The 14,563-nt window shown below is 28.0% G+C and overlaps 1 protein-coding gene across 1 annotated transcript; it reads left to right on the forward strand.

The window, feature by feature from the left end:
* The first annotated feature begins 7,512 nt into the window (after positions 1-7,512).
* On the forward strand, positions 7,513-10,260 carry LOC101221765 (MLP-like protein 31). The gene is made up of 2 exons (XM_004140427.3): positions 7,513-7,744; positions 9,578-10,260. The coding sequence occupies exons 1-2, from the start codon at positions 7,558-7,560 to the stop codon at positions 9,847-9,849; spliced, it is 459 nt and encodes a 152-aa protein (XP_004140475.1). The 5' UTR covers positions 7,513-7,557; the 3' UTR covers positions 9,850-10,260.
* The last annotated feature ends 4,303 nt before the right edge of the window (positions 10,261-14,563 follow it).

A 14,563-nucleotide genomic window follows, 5' to 3' on the forward strand; every position in this document is an offset into this window, starting at 1 on the left:
TCGCGAGAAAATTATGAGAAAAGAAGAATTTAGGGTAGGATCTATAAGTCTAGACGCTCTCAAGAGAAAGAGTCTTCGCGAGAAAAAAGTTGAATTTATTCACAGAATTGAGTTAGGCGAGAAGAAAGGACTGACGAAAAAAATGTCAAATCTAATTTGACAAGGGTTAACGGGTAAGATTAAGGATTTAAGCATGGCCGAGTTAAATATTAAATTTACACGTGTAGAGTTTTAAGCAAGAGCTGGCAAACTAGAAAGGATTTATGTATGACTAAGTTAGTTTAAGGGCTATATAAATAGAGGACTTGGTCATTAAGTAAGCACAAATATTTTATTTAAAAAAAAGTTCAAATGCTATTGTTTTCCTTTGGCGAAAAGAAGAAAAACAAAGTGTTAAGTGTTGCGGTTTATTCCGCCAGAAAGCTCGGCAAAAAAGAGAAGGAAGAGGAGGATCTTTGGTAATATGTGGTGAGTGCTTTTCTTTCAAAATTATGTGAATGTTTTCTCTCAGATGAATTTATGTTAAAAACTTTATTATGATTTCTATTTGTTGATTTGAAAGAAGAATTCCAATAAGAAGTGTTTCAAAAGAGATTTCTATGAAAAGTTTATAATGTTAAAACTTGATTTGATAATTATGATTTCAATACTATAAAATGGTTTTCAAACCATTAGTTGTTTCATTGGGATGATGCTAACTTTTATGTGCACATAAAGAGTCAAAGCCACCATGGGGTGAACGAGGCTATATGGTGATAAAAAGCTGGCTTTTGCCTTGAAATGAGCATATAAAGCTTAGCGGCCTAAGCAACAAGGACCAATTTGTATATACTAAGATGCTGTCGATACAATAGTCTAAACGCGAGGTAATGAGACCAAGCATAGAGAACGATTCTAAATCTTTGAAAAAAATAATAATTGACTAATGAGTGTTTATGTGAAATGAATGTTGATGTGACTTGTGAGTTGATCAAACTCTATTATAAAAATGGTTACACAAGTTTTGATATGTTTTGCGAAATGAAGTATTTATTGATAAACTAAAGTGTGTTGGGATTTATGATTTGGCAAAAAGGAATTATTTAAGGGCATTGCGAAAAGGATTTCATAAAACCTCACTAAGTTTTATAGACTTACGTTTTAATAATCTCATCTACCAGAAACAGACATTTAGGCCAAGTAGAAGAAAAGGTTGAAGGGTTTGCAGAAAGTTGAGAAAGCCATGTGTTTAAGAGTTGTTATTTATTTATTGTCAATGTGTTGTAATTATCTGATCTTACCAAACGCCTGTTATTAATAAAATGTATATTTTGGTTAAGTTATTCATCACATTTGGCATTTAAAGTTGATTGTCGTTGCATTTTAAGCTTAGTTTGATAGTTTAAAAGGAGTTGAAATTAACCTTAGTGATAGGATCAATTGTAAAGTTAAGCTAAATTACGTCTTATTCGCACTACTTTCCGTGTTTTGGTTGTCTTGCAAATTAGAGTGTGACAATACACATCAAGAAAACCTAGCATTTTGGTGCCAAATTGTTTTTCCACAATGACTTGATGAGCAATGCCCATCAAGTAATATGGTAGTTTTTATATGTACATTGTACATCAAACAAGGCTTCTCTTGATGATCTTTTACCGTCAACGAAACTCCAACTCAAAAACTCACATATTTTACCGTTTTTGTATATGTGTCCACAAAGTAGGGGATTTTTTCTTGATAAATCTACAGTCCTTGATCTCTTCAAAACGTAGCAAAATCACCTCAATGGAATTGAATATCAACCATTTAAACATACTCATGAAACAATATTTGTGATTCAAATGACCCTTAAGAAAATAAAGGCATGAAACGTGAATATAACAAATTTTCGAAAAAATAAAAAATAGGCCCGAGAATAAGAGCTTATCAATAAATTAAATAATTAAAATGGATTGAAATTTGATTCGCTACTATCTGATTTTCATTTCATATGGATCACTCTTTCTTTTACAGCATGATATACTAATTTTCAATGATATTAAGCAGTATCTAATTAATATCTGATTTAAATTTGATATTGATGGTTACTTTATACTTAATTTTTTATTTAATAATTATTTGATTGACATTTATTATTATTGTTCTAATCATATCAATTGTTATTTGGTTGATGTGATTATGATCTATTATTAGTTGTTAGCTATACACATTATTGTATGATAATGATGGTTGTAATTATCATATTTGCAGTATAAAAGAAATGGTTGACATAGATTACAATATCTAAATTTTCTTTATCTTAAATCAATATTTAATTCATATCTCAAAATTTTATTTTGGAAATTAAAATTTTTCAATGGTAATAAAACAGAAAAATACTAAAAGAAAATGTAGTAAAAAATTAATTCTTTTTTCACGAAAGCACAATTATACAAACCTCTCAATCTATCAGCAACGGCGTGTATGGTGGTGAGAGGTTTATATTATCACCACCACCACAATTTGAAAACTTATTTGAGAGGTATATATATATACTCGTTTTTTTCACGTAAGTTGCACGTAGATGCATGTTATCTTTTAAAATGTAAAATTAATAATATAAGTTATAATAGCATTTGACTAATAATTATATTTTCTTATTTTTATAAAATTTTTATCTAATTTAAAGTTACATCTCTTCAATTTTTAACTTCTATTTAGAATTAATATTTCATTATTAATTATAATGAATGACGATGTTTCAAAATTAATTTCTATAAAATAGTGGATACAAAATTTTATTTTTTAGTTAGTCTCTTTATATCAAGTTTAGTTATGAATCAAAATGTGATAATATTTCATTTATCTTTTTTAAAAATTAATATTATCTCTCTAAAGTACAGAAAATTTTTAAATTATATTATCGAAGATTATTGAAAGAAGTAAAAGTTATAATAAAAAAAAAAAAAAAAAGAGAACGAGTTAAGTAATATACAGAAACATGATAGCAATGACTCCTGGAGAATTGATGTAGAAAATATCTGTATATATAGAATGTTAGGTTTTTATGAGATTAAGTTATTAATTTATTGTCTTTTACTATTTTAGAATTCGAATGTTTGTAACAAACATTGATAAGTAATTCATAATAGATACGTAATATAAAGATCATATAATATTTTTAAACTAAAAATTTGAAAATGTGTATCTAAAATCATTAATTTGAATTTAGTTTCACCATATTTCAGTTTCAACTATTTTGGTTTCGTGCTTATGTCTAAATATTAAATTTTTATCGTCTAAAATAATACTAATTTTTAAATTTAAAAACACAATCTCCAAAAAAAAAAAAAGTGTGAGAAATTTTAGAATATTGATCTAGAAAAGCATAACAAAGAGATATACTAATTTAAGATAAAAGACATGGTAAAAAATAAGGTCTCGTGTCATTTTACATTCTCATTTTAACTACAAAGATAAAAGGAAAAATATAATAGAAAATAATATGGAAGAAAAATTTTCATTCTACTCATCTATATAACTAGAAAAAAATAACAAAAAGAAAAATAATTTCAAACAAATAGAAAATAAGAGAATGTTTCCTTCACCATAAACTTAATTAAGGTAATAAATATTTTTCAATCAAATATTAAAATGGTTAGAGAAATAGAAGGAAAGGTTTACCCTATTCATGCATTAAAGTTGAAGGACAGAATTGTCATCAAATAAATAGTAAGAATACTTATAATCAAAAGGGTAAAATGGACTAAAAAACTTCTCCATATAGAAGCTTTTGTATATACTATAGATATATATTTACTTGTCAAACACAAACCTTTGAACGTGGGACAACTACGTTTTCATTTCCCTATCGATCATAAGCCCAAAGTCATTCCCAACACCCAACATATTTGGTGATAGATTGATAATTCATTCACGTCGTTGTGATTCATTCTACCAATTTCATTTGGTTTCAAATTTTCATTTTGTATCAGTAATATAGTTACAAAACCTAATCTGAATGTACTGCAAAACATTTTTATTAGAAATCTTCATACATAGTGTTTGTATACATGAAAACTTCGTCCATCTCTATTCCAGTAGAATTCTTTTTCAACCATAGTAAAACGAACTAAAATATTTACAAAAATAGCAAAATATCATTCATAAATATTAATAAACACCCATAGATATCTATAGTTGTTTATCACTAATAGACCATTAAATTTTGTTATACTTATAAATATTTTTAATAATTATTTTTTTTTTTCAAAATATTAAATAAAAATTTAGAATATATCGATAAATATTGATAAAATCTAAAACATTGGTAGATTAATAGAAGTTTATCGGTATTTAATTGACTATCCCTTGTAAGATCTAAAATTTTGTTATAATTTATTGTTTACTGTAATTTTACAATAATAACAACAATGATATAATCACTTGTTTATCAAATATCATTGATTATATTGGGATTCCCAAATGATACTGATTAAAAATAAACAACTACTACTATCTTTAATTATGATAGAAAATAATTATAGTCTAAATTGACGACGAGGACGACAACAAGTCAACAACGACTACTATATCTTTAATTTAATTATAATGGGGAAATAATTATTATAGTCTAAATTGTTTACATGCTAAGTGCTTAAATTCTAATAATTGACTCACAACTCACAACATAAGCTAAGCAGAAATATAGTTATGAATTATTTATACCAAATCATCACGAATTTTCAAGCAATAATAACTCATTAATATCTAATAATTTTGTTTGTTAAAGAAAACTCATTAATATCACTTTCATGTAAAAATAAGGCTGAAATAATTAATAATTAATATATAAATAAATTAAGAAAATTGTCAAAAAAATATAAAATAATGGATAAAATATTTACCAATATAATAATAAATTTGTTTTTAAGTTGTTTTTTCTAGATTTATTTTTAAAATTAGAAAAAAAAGTTCACAAACCAGTTGTCCATACAACAAAATCGTTAAAAGATAAAACTTAAGGTAAATATTTTATCAAAAATTATATTTCTTATAATTTTTTTATATAGTTTAAATAATTTATTTTTTTCTATTGGTTAGAAAAAGAGCCCAATAAAATAAAATAAATAATGAATAGAATATAAGAAACTGAAAAATTCTCAACAAAATCCAATTTCTGCGGATTCTTTAGATATTTTTCAAATATGTGTCTTAGAAGACCCACTAAATACAATCATTTGTAAGTAATTTGTTAAGTATAAGGTGAATTAGATGTTTACTAAGAGTTTGTATCTTCTAGACACATTTCAAAGGTATGAGATGTGAAGGAAAATGACACATATAACATACAATGACACTGAGCATAATGTCTAATGGACATCTATTTCATTAATATTTATAATCCACCTCAAAATATTGTATAATATTATAATGTAATTTGGGTGCCTTTAGTAACATTGTTTTTAGTTTTATAGTTTTGAAGTTTATTATGGTGTTCTCCTGTGTATATTCAATACCTATGAAGCACAGTGACGATACACTACCGAAAACAAATATGATCAAATATGACGTTACATCAATTTCAAATATGATTCGTTTTTCTTTTCTTTAAAAATATAGGATTTATGTAAATTTAACATAAAAGTACTAAATATAATTCATAAATCTAGGAAAATTCATAAAATATCAAGTTAATAACAATGGTACAAAAATGCTATACAAACAGTGGGTACAATAAAACAAACAACTATAAAAATATTTAAGTATAACAATCAATAGAAAATGAAATGATAAAAGAGACAAATTGATTAGAGAAGAAGAGAATAAGATCAGAGGAAAACTATGAAGATATATAAACAAAAAAATTCTTCATTAAATTGTTAAATATATTGAAGAAGGATTTAGGGTTTAGGGTTTAGGGTTTAAAGTTTAGGGTCTGATACACCAGAACAAAAAGAAATATGTCAAATCGTGTGTCAGATACATATCTGAGAAGTATATATAGAAGTATTAGTATCTGCTACGTATCTGATCAGATTCTTTGACTAACATGAATTATTTGTGCTTCATAGTTCAGTACAATAGTAAACCAATAAACTTATGGGTAGAACTAGTGTTTATAAATTTAATTTAAAAAAGAAAACAAAAATTAAGAACCAAATAATTATCAGATGAGGTTCGATTAGTTACTTATAATGAGGAAGCACTATGACAGCAAATATGAAACTATCGTGTCAATCTAAACATAGTTCAACATGTTAAAACATATAATCGACATCAAGTAAAAGCAGAAAAAAATTACAAAGTTAAAAAAAGATAATTAGATTATCAACCAACTTGTGACCAAATTACATCTACAAAAACGGATTGGTTTGCACATGGTCCAAGGCAAAAGGCTTGACTTCCGCCAAAAGCCATGGCAAGCAAGGTTTGCCTCTCAAAGACATAAGTTCATTTTAATTGTTGGAAATATCTTAAATATATTATATGATACTTTGAATAACCAAGTACAAGATCAATTACTGGTTGGATAGCAAGACGAGACTAAGGTCGACACACCCTGGTTAGGGTTCGGGGCCAACACTTCTAAAACTATTTGAAATTCATATATGATACACTTATATAACGTCCCAAATTTTTCAAAATCAAGTTGAGATCATTACTAATCTAATTATCTTAACTTTCTAAAAACAAAAGTGAAAGCATAAAAATCAAACGGGCGGTCACGAGTCCTTCTTCTTGTCGCTCGCCAACTTACCTTTCCCCTTACCTTTTCCTGAAAAGTAAAACATGGAAATGGTGAGTATATAAAGTATAATAGCTACATAAAATATCAATTGATAGCTTAACTAAATCTCATAAATTCAAAATTGATATATTGACCAAGGGGATTTCAATTATAAAAAATATCCTTCTAATGATATTGTTTATAGTTACTATCAGCGATATCTTTCTAATGCAATCATTGATAGATATTGTTAGTGATATCATTTTACATCAATAGCAATATAGAAAAACTACTTATAGTAGCTATCAGGAATAAAAATTGATAGCAACATCATTGATAGAAGATATTAGTGATAACAACTACCTATAGCAACTGATATCATATTTCTCAAATTGAAAGTTAATCTACCGTTCAACGACTATTATTGATAAAATTAAAGTTGTCGTTGATAATTGTTATCAATTATATCAACTTATAGCATATTTCTCAAATTAAAAGCTATCATTGATAGTATATATCAATGATATGACAACGTATAACAACTATCATTTTCTATCAAATATTACTTTCAATTTAAGAAAACTATAAAAAAATACTTGTAATAGTGACAAGTTATTACTGATAGTAGCTATCAGTGATAACAATTAATAACAACTAGTAATGTTCACTAATTGTAGCTATCAACGATAACTTTCAAAGTGAAAAAATCGCGAAGAAGTGTGTGAAATAATTGAAAGCTATCGATAATAGCATATATAACTGATAGCAATAATTATCGGTGATTAATGGCAGTTTATATATATGGAAGTAACCCCATTATGTTTCGAAGACTTGAAATATAACAACAAATTATAGCTGAAACGGAGATAATGTCTGTTCTTAGGAAATTGGAGGCTGATGTAGAAATTGAGGCACCAGCTTCAAAATTTCATGAATTGCTCCATAAGAGATTACACCATGTTTCTAAAGCTTCTGGAGACAAAGTTCAAAGCTGTGAATTGCATGAGGGTGATTGGGGAAAAGTTGGTTCTATCATCTATTGGAACTACTTTCATGGTTTGTTATCTTATTTTTGTTTTTGGGTTTTATTCTCATTTTTATATCAATTTTAGTTTTTTTTTTTTAAATTTTATTATTATTACTTTTAATTAAGAATGATTTTCTAAAGATTTTTAAAGCCTTACACTTAACACTCTATTGTGGTGTCATGTGATTGAGGAATTGCATTCACATATTGTAATTCCTTATAGGGTTTAGGAGACAATTATACTGCTTTTATTGCTTTGAGGAATGATGTAATTTAGATTAATTATCTTAATTGTTGGATTCAAAATGAACTATTTTTTATATTATAGATATATCAAACTTTTTTATAAAATAAAAAAAAAATTGTTTAGATTCTGAACGAAATTGGTACAGAATCTAAACGATCGTATATCGATATCTAAACGATTAGTTGTCTATCCGGATATACAGAGATAGACATTTATCACTAATAGATTGTTTAACTTTGGTACAAGATTGTTTAGATTGAGTACAAAAATTGCTTAGACTAAGTACAAGGATACAACATTGTTTAATGTTTAGTCCCGTTTTTCACGCATGCATATATGACCGATTAATCTTAAAGGTATTTTTGTTGTTTCACGTTGTGTACCGTGGATTTTTTCCTTTTTTCAAAATTGTTCTATACGATATAAATATTTTTATGATTTGTTCTATTTTTATAAAATCCTAAACAAAAAACAATTATCCCACATGTTTTCATTTATAGTTTTTAAATAAATCAGAAACAAGTAAATCAAATTTTCAAATAGAGATTTTTCACAAATAATAAATAAAAGTAAACTATTTAAACATTTCACAAAAGAAACCACTAAAAGGCAAATAGAGTGTAAATATTTTCTACATATTTCTATATATATATATATTTTTGACAATTTTCCATTTCAACAAGGAATAATGGTATATGACAAAAGTATCAAAATTTAAAATTCTAAGAGATATTAACAATCCACTTCAATTGGTTTCTATCAATATGTCTATCTCTCATAAATTTGAATTTTTTTTATATTTTTATAAATATTATAATTCATTTTACTATATTTAAAAATGTCTCTTTTCAAAAATCTTAATCATATAATAAACATGGCCTTATTTTTTCGTTCAAATTATACTATGCATATTAATTTATATTAACTAAGTTTGTCTCAGAAATCCATATCTATTTAGTTCATTATCAATTTAAAAAAAGTGAATAATAACGTTCACAAGTACCTGTTTGATAACAACAATTTGTTTGTTCAAATTTTTCTTGGTTTCTCAAAAGTTCTTTAATAAGATTGTTAATTTTTATAATTAAACACTTAATTCTTAGTTAGCCAAATTTCAAAGAAAAAAGAAAAGGAAAAACTAAACATTCCAAAATTAGCTTTGTTTTTCAAAATACTCCTAAAAGTAGTTAACATATCAAACAAATCAAGTAGTGGAAGAGAGGGTTAAACACTTTATTTTTCAAATGAGATCTAAAGGTTAAATGATTTTGAATTCTGTATTATTTCTAATAGGTTCGACCACTTTAAATATTAAAAAAAAAAAAAAGAAACTAATCCGTATTTGATATAATTATTTGAATATTATGTGTAATCCAACCCAAAAATATATATTTTGTTAATCACATAGTACTGAATTCTAAAAGTATAAATAGGATGAAAACCTATTAATTAAAAGAACACCAAACTTAAAATTTGGAGATCATCCGTTTGACATAAAAAGGGAAAATTGAGAGTTACGTTATAATGGGATTTTGGCTTAAAAACTACTTCATATGTCAAATATGCACAAATGGAATCTCAAAATTGATAACCAATTAATGTTAATTAATTGTAGATGGGAAGGCAAAGGTGGGAAAGGATGTGATAGAAGCTGTGGATGAAGAAAATAATTTGATAAGTTTCAAAGTGATAGATGGAGACCTTTTAAAGGATTACAAAACCTTCAATTATACCATCCAAGCTGTGCCAAAAGGAAAGGGAAGTGTGATTCACTGGACAATGGAATATGAGAAACTTCATGAAAAAGTTGCTGATTCTCATTCTATGCTGCAGTTTTGTCTTGCCATTTCCAAAGACATTGATGTTCATCTCCAGAGAGGCAATTAATGAAGATATGCATGAACAGGACAACTTTTACCTATGCTATATTATTAATCTACACCAAACTATCTAATGCCAAATAAATGCTTGCATGCATGTGTGGAGCAAGTTTAATTTGAAATTACTTTTCAATTGAAAGTGTGTGTTTTCATGCACTTGAAAAGTTACTCTAAATAACTTGGGTCATAGTTCAATTTCTTCCTACTTTAATCTAATTTCTAGTATTGGGAATAAAGTTGCAGAAGTTATTTTAGAATAAAATTGATGTCTTCAATAATATTCATTATTCTCTCTCCAGTTTTCAAATACAATAAATGATGATGAGAGAAATGAAATCAATTTTATTTGTTTGTGTGGTGCTATGGGCTAACCTCTTTGAATTAGGAGGTATATATAATAATGCATTACTTTATTTCATGACTTGTTATTGGAATCATTTGCAAACACATTAATTGTGTTAGATATGGTTGAAGTTTTCTAATATATACTTGTATTATGTAATTGTCATATGGAGCTAGTTTGAATTTGTCAATTTAACTTAAAAAGTTGATTGGTATGTTGTCATTTATCATATTTCACTGTGAGCATAATATATGTCAATGGTGCTACTTTTTGTCCATCCTATGTGATTTGTTTAGATTTTTGGTGTAACACCACGACATTATCTCTACAACGATTTAAATTTTTCATAACCAAGTTGGGATCATTACTAATCTAATTACCTCTTAATTAACGTTATAAAACAATATCAAAATTAAGCATAAACCCAACAGGTCATATATGATAGGCTAGGAATCCTTGTCGCTCACCAACTTAACCTTCTCCCTACCTTTGCTTGAAAGTTAAACATAGAAAAATTGTGAGTATAAAAATACCCGATAAGAGACTCACTACTGATCCCTCTAGGTTTACCGTTAACTTTCTATTAGGAGGTACCTTGAGTCATATCAGTCTGGTGATCCTGTAGGAACATACATCAGGCATATTAGTCTGGTGATCTCGTAGGAACATACATCCTTCATATCAGTCCAAATAGCATATAACAGTCAAGCTTAGTCCAACAATAGGGATAACATGTGAACATCATCCAACAAACTTCATAATTACATATATCAACCACACGATTAAATCAACACAATTTCAGCCAAACTCTCATGTAAGCCTGTCAATGCATTTTAATTATCGTCAATGCATAATAAGTCAATCCATTCAACACAATTAAATCTTAATTCAAATGATCGGTAGTAGAAATCCCTTACCTAAAAAAGAATTAAAATCCTATGTAAAATCTTCCATACAAATTAAACCACAAATTAATCTAAACATAAGAAAAATAATTAATAATTTTATTTAATAAAATTATCAATTATGCCCAAAGAGTATTATGTGATAGGCATGCAAACAATTTTACTTTTCACAATAACTATTCTCAAGTAACCACAAGTGTCACACCCCCTCTCGGACTACCTGCTAACTTAGACCGAAACACGACGTGAAACTGATCGACAACACTTTTCTCTACTTGTATCTGTCGACTTTGCTGAAATCTTTAACGTGATAAACTTGCTAATCTAGTATATAAACTATTGTACATGCAACATAACACAGCGGATCCTAGAATAATCATATACATACACGAAGTGTAGGCCGAAAGTAACTGATTTCACGAGTAAACCTGCAGACACCTTAACCAAAACATAACCAACAAAGGTTTATACAACCCTAGCTCCTAAAGCTCACACAAACTATAGAGTAACTATATCATACTAAGATATATACATAATAACACAAGAGACTCTATGCACAACTCTTACCACATACTGACAATCAATATCTGAGCTTCAGCAAACAAAGGCAGTCTATCAGGCACCAAAAAATTGATCTCTACCTGGAAAGTGGGTAAAACATTTTGGAAGGGTAAGTTATAAAGCTCAGTGAGTGACTCAGTTTAAAACTAAAGATTTAAAGGTAAGAGCACGTGAAAGCTTACACATAAATTTGTTTATACAAGTTGTGAACATAGACATATAATAGTAAGAATAGTTTCCTCAAATAATAGTGAGAATAGTTTCCTCAAATACTCAGTATATACGTCATTGAAATCTAGCAAGACATATCAAGTATATCAAAATATTTTAACCAACGTAACAAATCTACTTTGTGTAGGACACACCCAGTACAAAAAACGTTTACAAGTTCTACGATGTAGTGAAGCCCACCCAACACTCCCATCGTCTTTGTCGTAGTGGAGTCTGCCCAGCACTCACGACAACATCGTTGTTACAGAGTACACTCAATGTCAACAACAAAATCTAACATGTGTGCACACAGTACCATATAGCCTCGGACTCAACAACTCAATCATGTAAATAATGGAAACATCTGAAAAATCATATGAAAACATTAAAACATGTCTGCTATCTTTATCTTTCGTAAAGCTCAAGCTTACTTAGATTGTTCGTGAAAAGTTGTAATTCTTAAAAAAAAAACTTGGTAACTCATGCTTTGTTTGTAACATAGTGGTTCAAATACTTTCCAGACGTTCAATAATCACGTGCTAGCATAAATTTTCATTAAGAAATCTAGTCTCGAAAATCATACTTGAAAATAATCATGGAATTCAAATGCTTTTCAAAGCTTGTAAATAAACGTGTAGATCAGTCAATCATAATTAATAATTAGGAGAAAAAAATATTTTCAAAACTGGTTTTGGTCACTCACAGTCTAAGACTAGTTTTCCAATGTGTAAATTCGACCTATTTCCTCTTGGCCTATCAAACAACCAGAACCGAGTATTAGAAACCTAAATATTATGATCATTAAATGTTATACTTGACATGGCTCAATAAGGATAATGCTAAAGAAGTCTATCCTTAAAAAAATAATAAATCATACTCGACACATTTCTCAGAATTTTCCACATTCGCAGCACAAAATTCAAATGATCATAACTCTTCCACAACTTAACCAAAATGAGATTTCTTGATGTCAAAATCTTCATTTTTAGGTCCTCTAAAACTTACCTCAAGATATGTAAATCTGATTCCCTGTGTATAATCTTAGGTATCTCTCGAAACTGAACGACTCCAATAATTGCACGTACCACGACCCCTTTAAATTGTCCCAACAATTTAACTTATTTTTAGTCATTTTTGGTTCATGATTTCTTCATGAAAGTTGTATTATATTTAATAATATTTCCAACCATATCAAATAGAGATCCTAACACCACCGGTACACCCTGAAATACAAAACAAATTAGAAATCTCTTGATTTTGCATGAAAACCATCTGCCCTGTTTTCTTTGTCCAAATTCACCCAATGAACATCAGAATTTGCTCAAGTTTTCTTCATAAAATTTGTTTGAAAATGAATTAGCTTTCAGTAAATTTAAACCTCACCTCTTAATTTTGTTTGTGTAGCTCAGAATCAATAAAAAACCAGAGATGGGTTAGGGAACTATAGTGAAGTTGGTCTTGCAAACTCTTTGTCTTCTTCAACAAACACTTCTTGAACTTCTTCTTATTCCTTATTCGGCCTTCTTCCCTTTGAAGTCCCTCTAAAAATTTGTGCAGAAATGGTAAAGAAATGTTCGAAAGAAGATTAGCGGTGGGAGATTTCTTTTATAGGCAAAGCACCGAATGTACAAATCCTCTTCCCTTTTTCTTTTCTTTTCTCTTTATTTTATTTAATAAAAACCATTAAATATAATATATATATATATACCCTTAATTTTCATTTTTCTTTTATTCCTTTCACATAAAAAATAAAATAAAATAGACCAAGAGATTTACAACAAGTTACACAATTATTGCCCTTTACACATTCCATAGTAGCCTTCAAGTTGCAAACCAATGGCTACCCTTCACAAGTTATTAGTAACTCAAGACTAAGACAATAGTTATCTATCACAATTATTACAGTAACCCTTAGGCTATACAAATAACTATCCTGAACAATTATCACAGTAACCCATAAGCTAAGCAAATAATTCATCAATAATGGACTCATAGTAAACCATCAAAGTCTAATTCACAATAAATATGTAAACAAACGTCATACTTCACAGCAATCATAGGCAATTCCCACTGTATGCATGTGAAAATAATTATCCTTTACTCCTTAGCCTAATATAATAAACCTTAGGCTATACAAGTAATCATCATCTCAACATATCACAAGCTATGCATATAGTTGTATCACCAATTTCACACAGAAATCCAACCCTCAATTAGAGACAATAATAGAAGGTTTATTTTATAAACAAAACGAGTTATTGGAAGATAAATTTTTTATTTAAAAGCAGAAATAGTTTATCGAGAAAGAGGTTTTAAGAATTCTATCCTTCATGCTATGTTTCATGAATTATTTATGCAAAAGACTAATCTTAAAGTTAATTTATTTTAAAAGTATGTTTTATAAAACTTGTCACTCACGTAGCTATTTAGCTCATCCTTTCTAAATGTTTTTAACTTTCCAAGAAGAGATTGTGATCCGAAATCCTGACCCATCATCACCAGTCGGGTGTGCCAATTTGTTATAGGTTTTGTTACTTTTGATTAATACTTTAAGTCAAGTCATGTCATGTACACATGTTAAATCAAAGTTAGTTAAGTTGTTTGATTTAGTTGTTTTGAACGTCGCCTATAATTCTTGGCATTTAGCCTTAACTTGTTTTCAGAAATTATGTAAAAAAGTTTGTTTAATCTATTATTATTGT

The sequence above is a fragment of the Cucumis sativus genome, chromosome 5, assembly GCF_000004075.3.
Source record: "Cucumis sativus cultivar 9930 chromosome 5, Cucumber_9930_V3, whole genome shotgun sequence".
Classification (NCBI taxonomy): domain Eukaryota; kingdom Viridiplantae; phylum Streptophyta; class Magnoliopsida; order Cucurbitales; family Cucurbitaceae; genus Cucumis; species Cucumis sativus.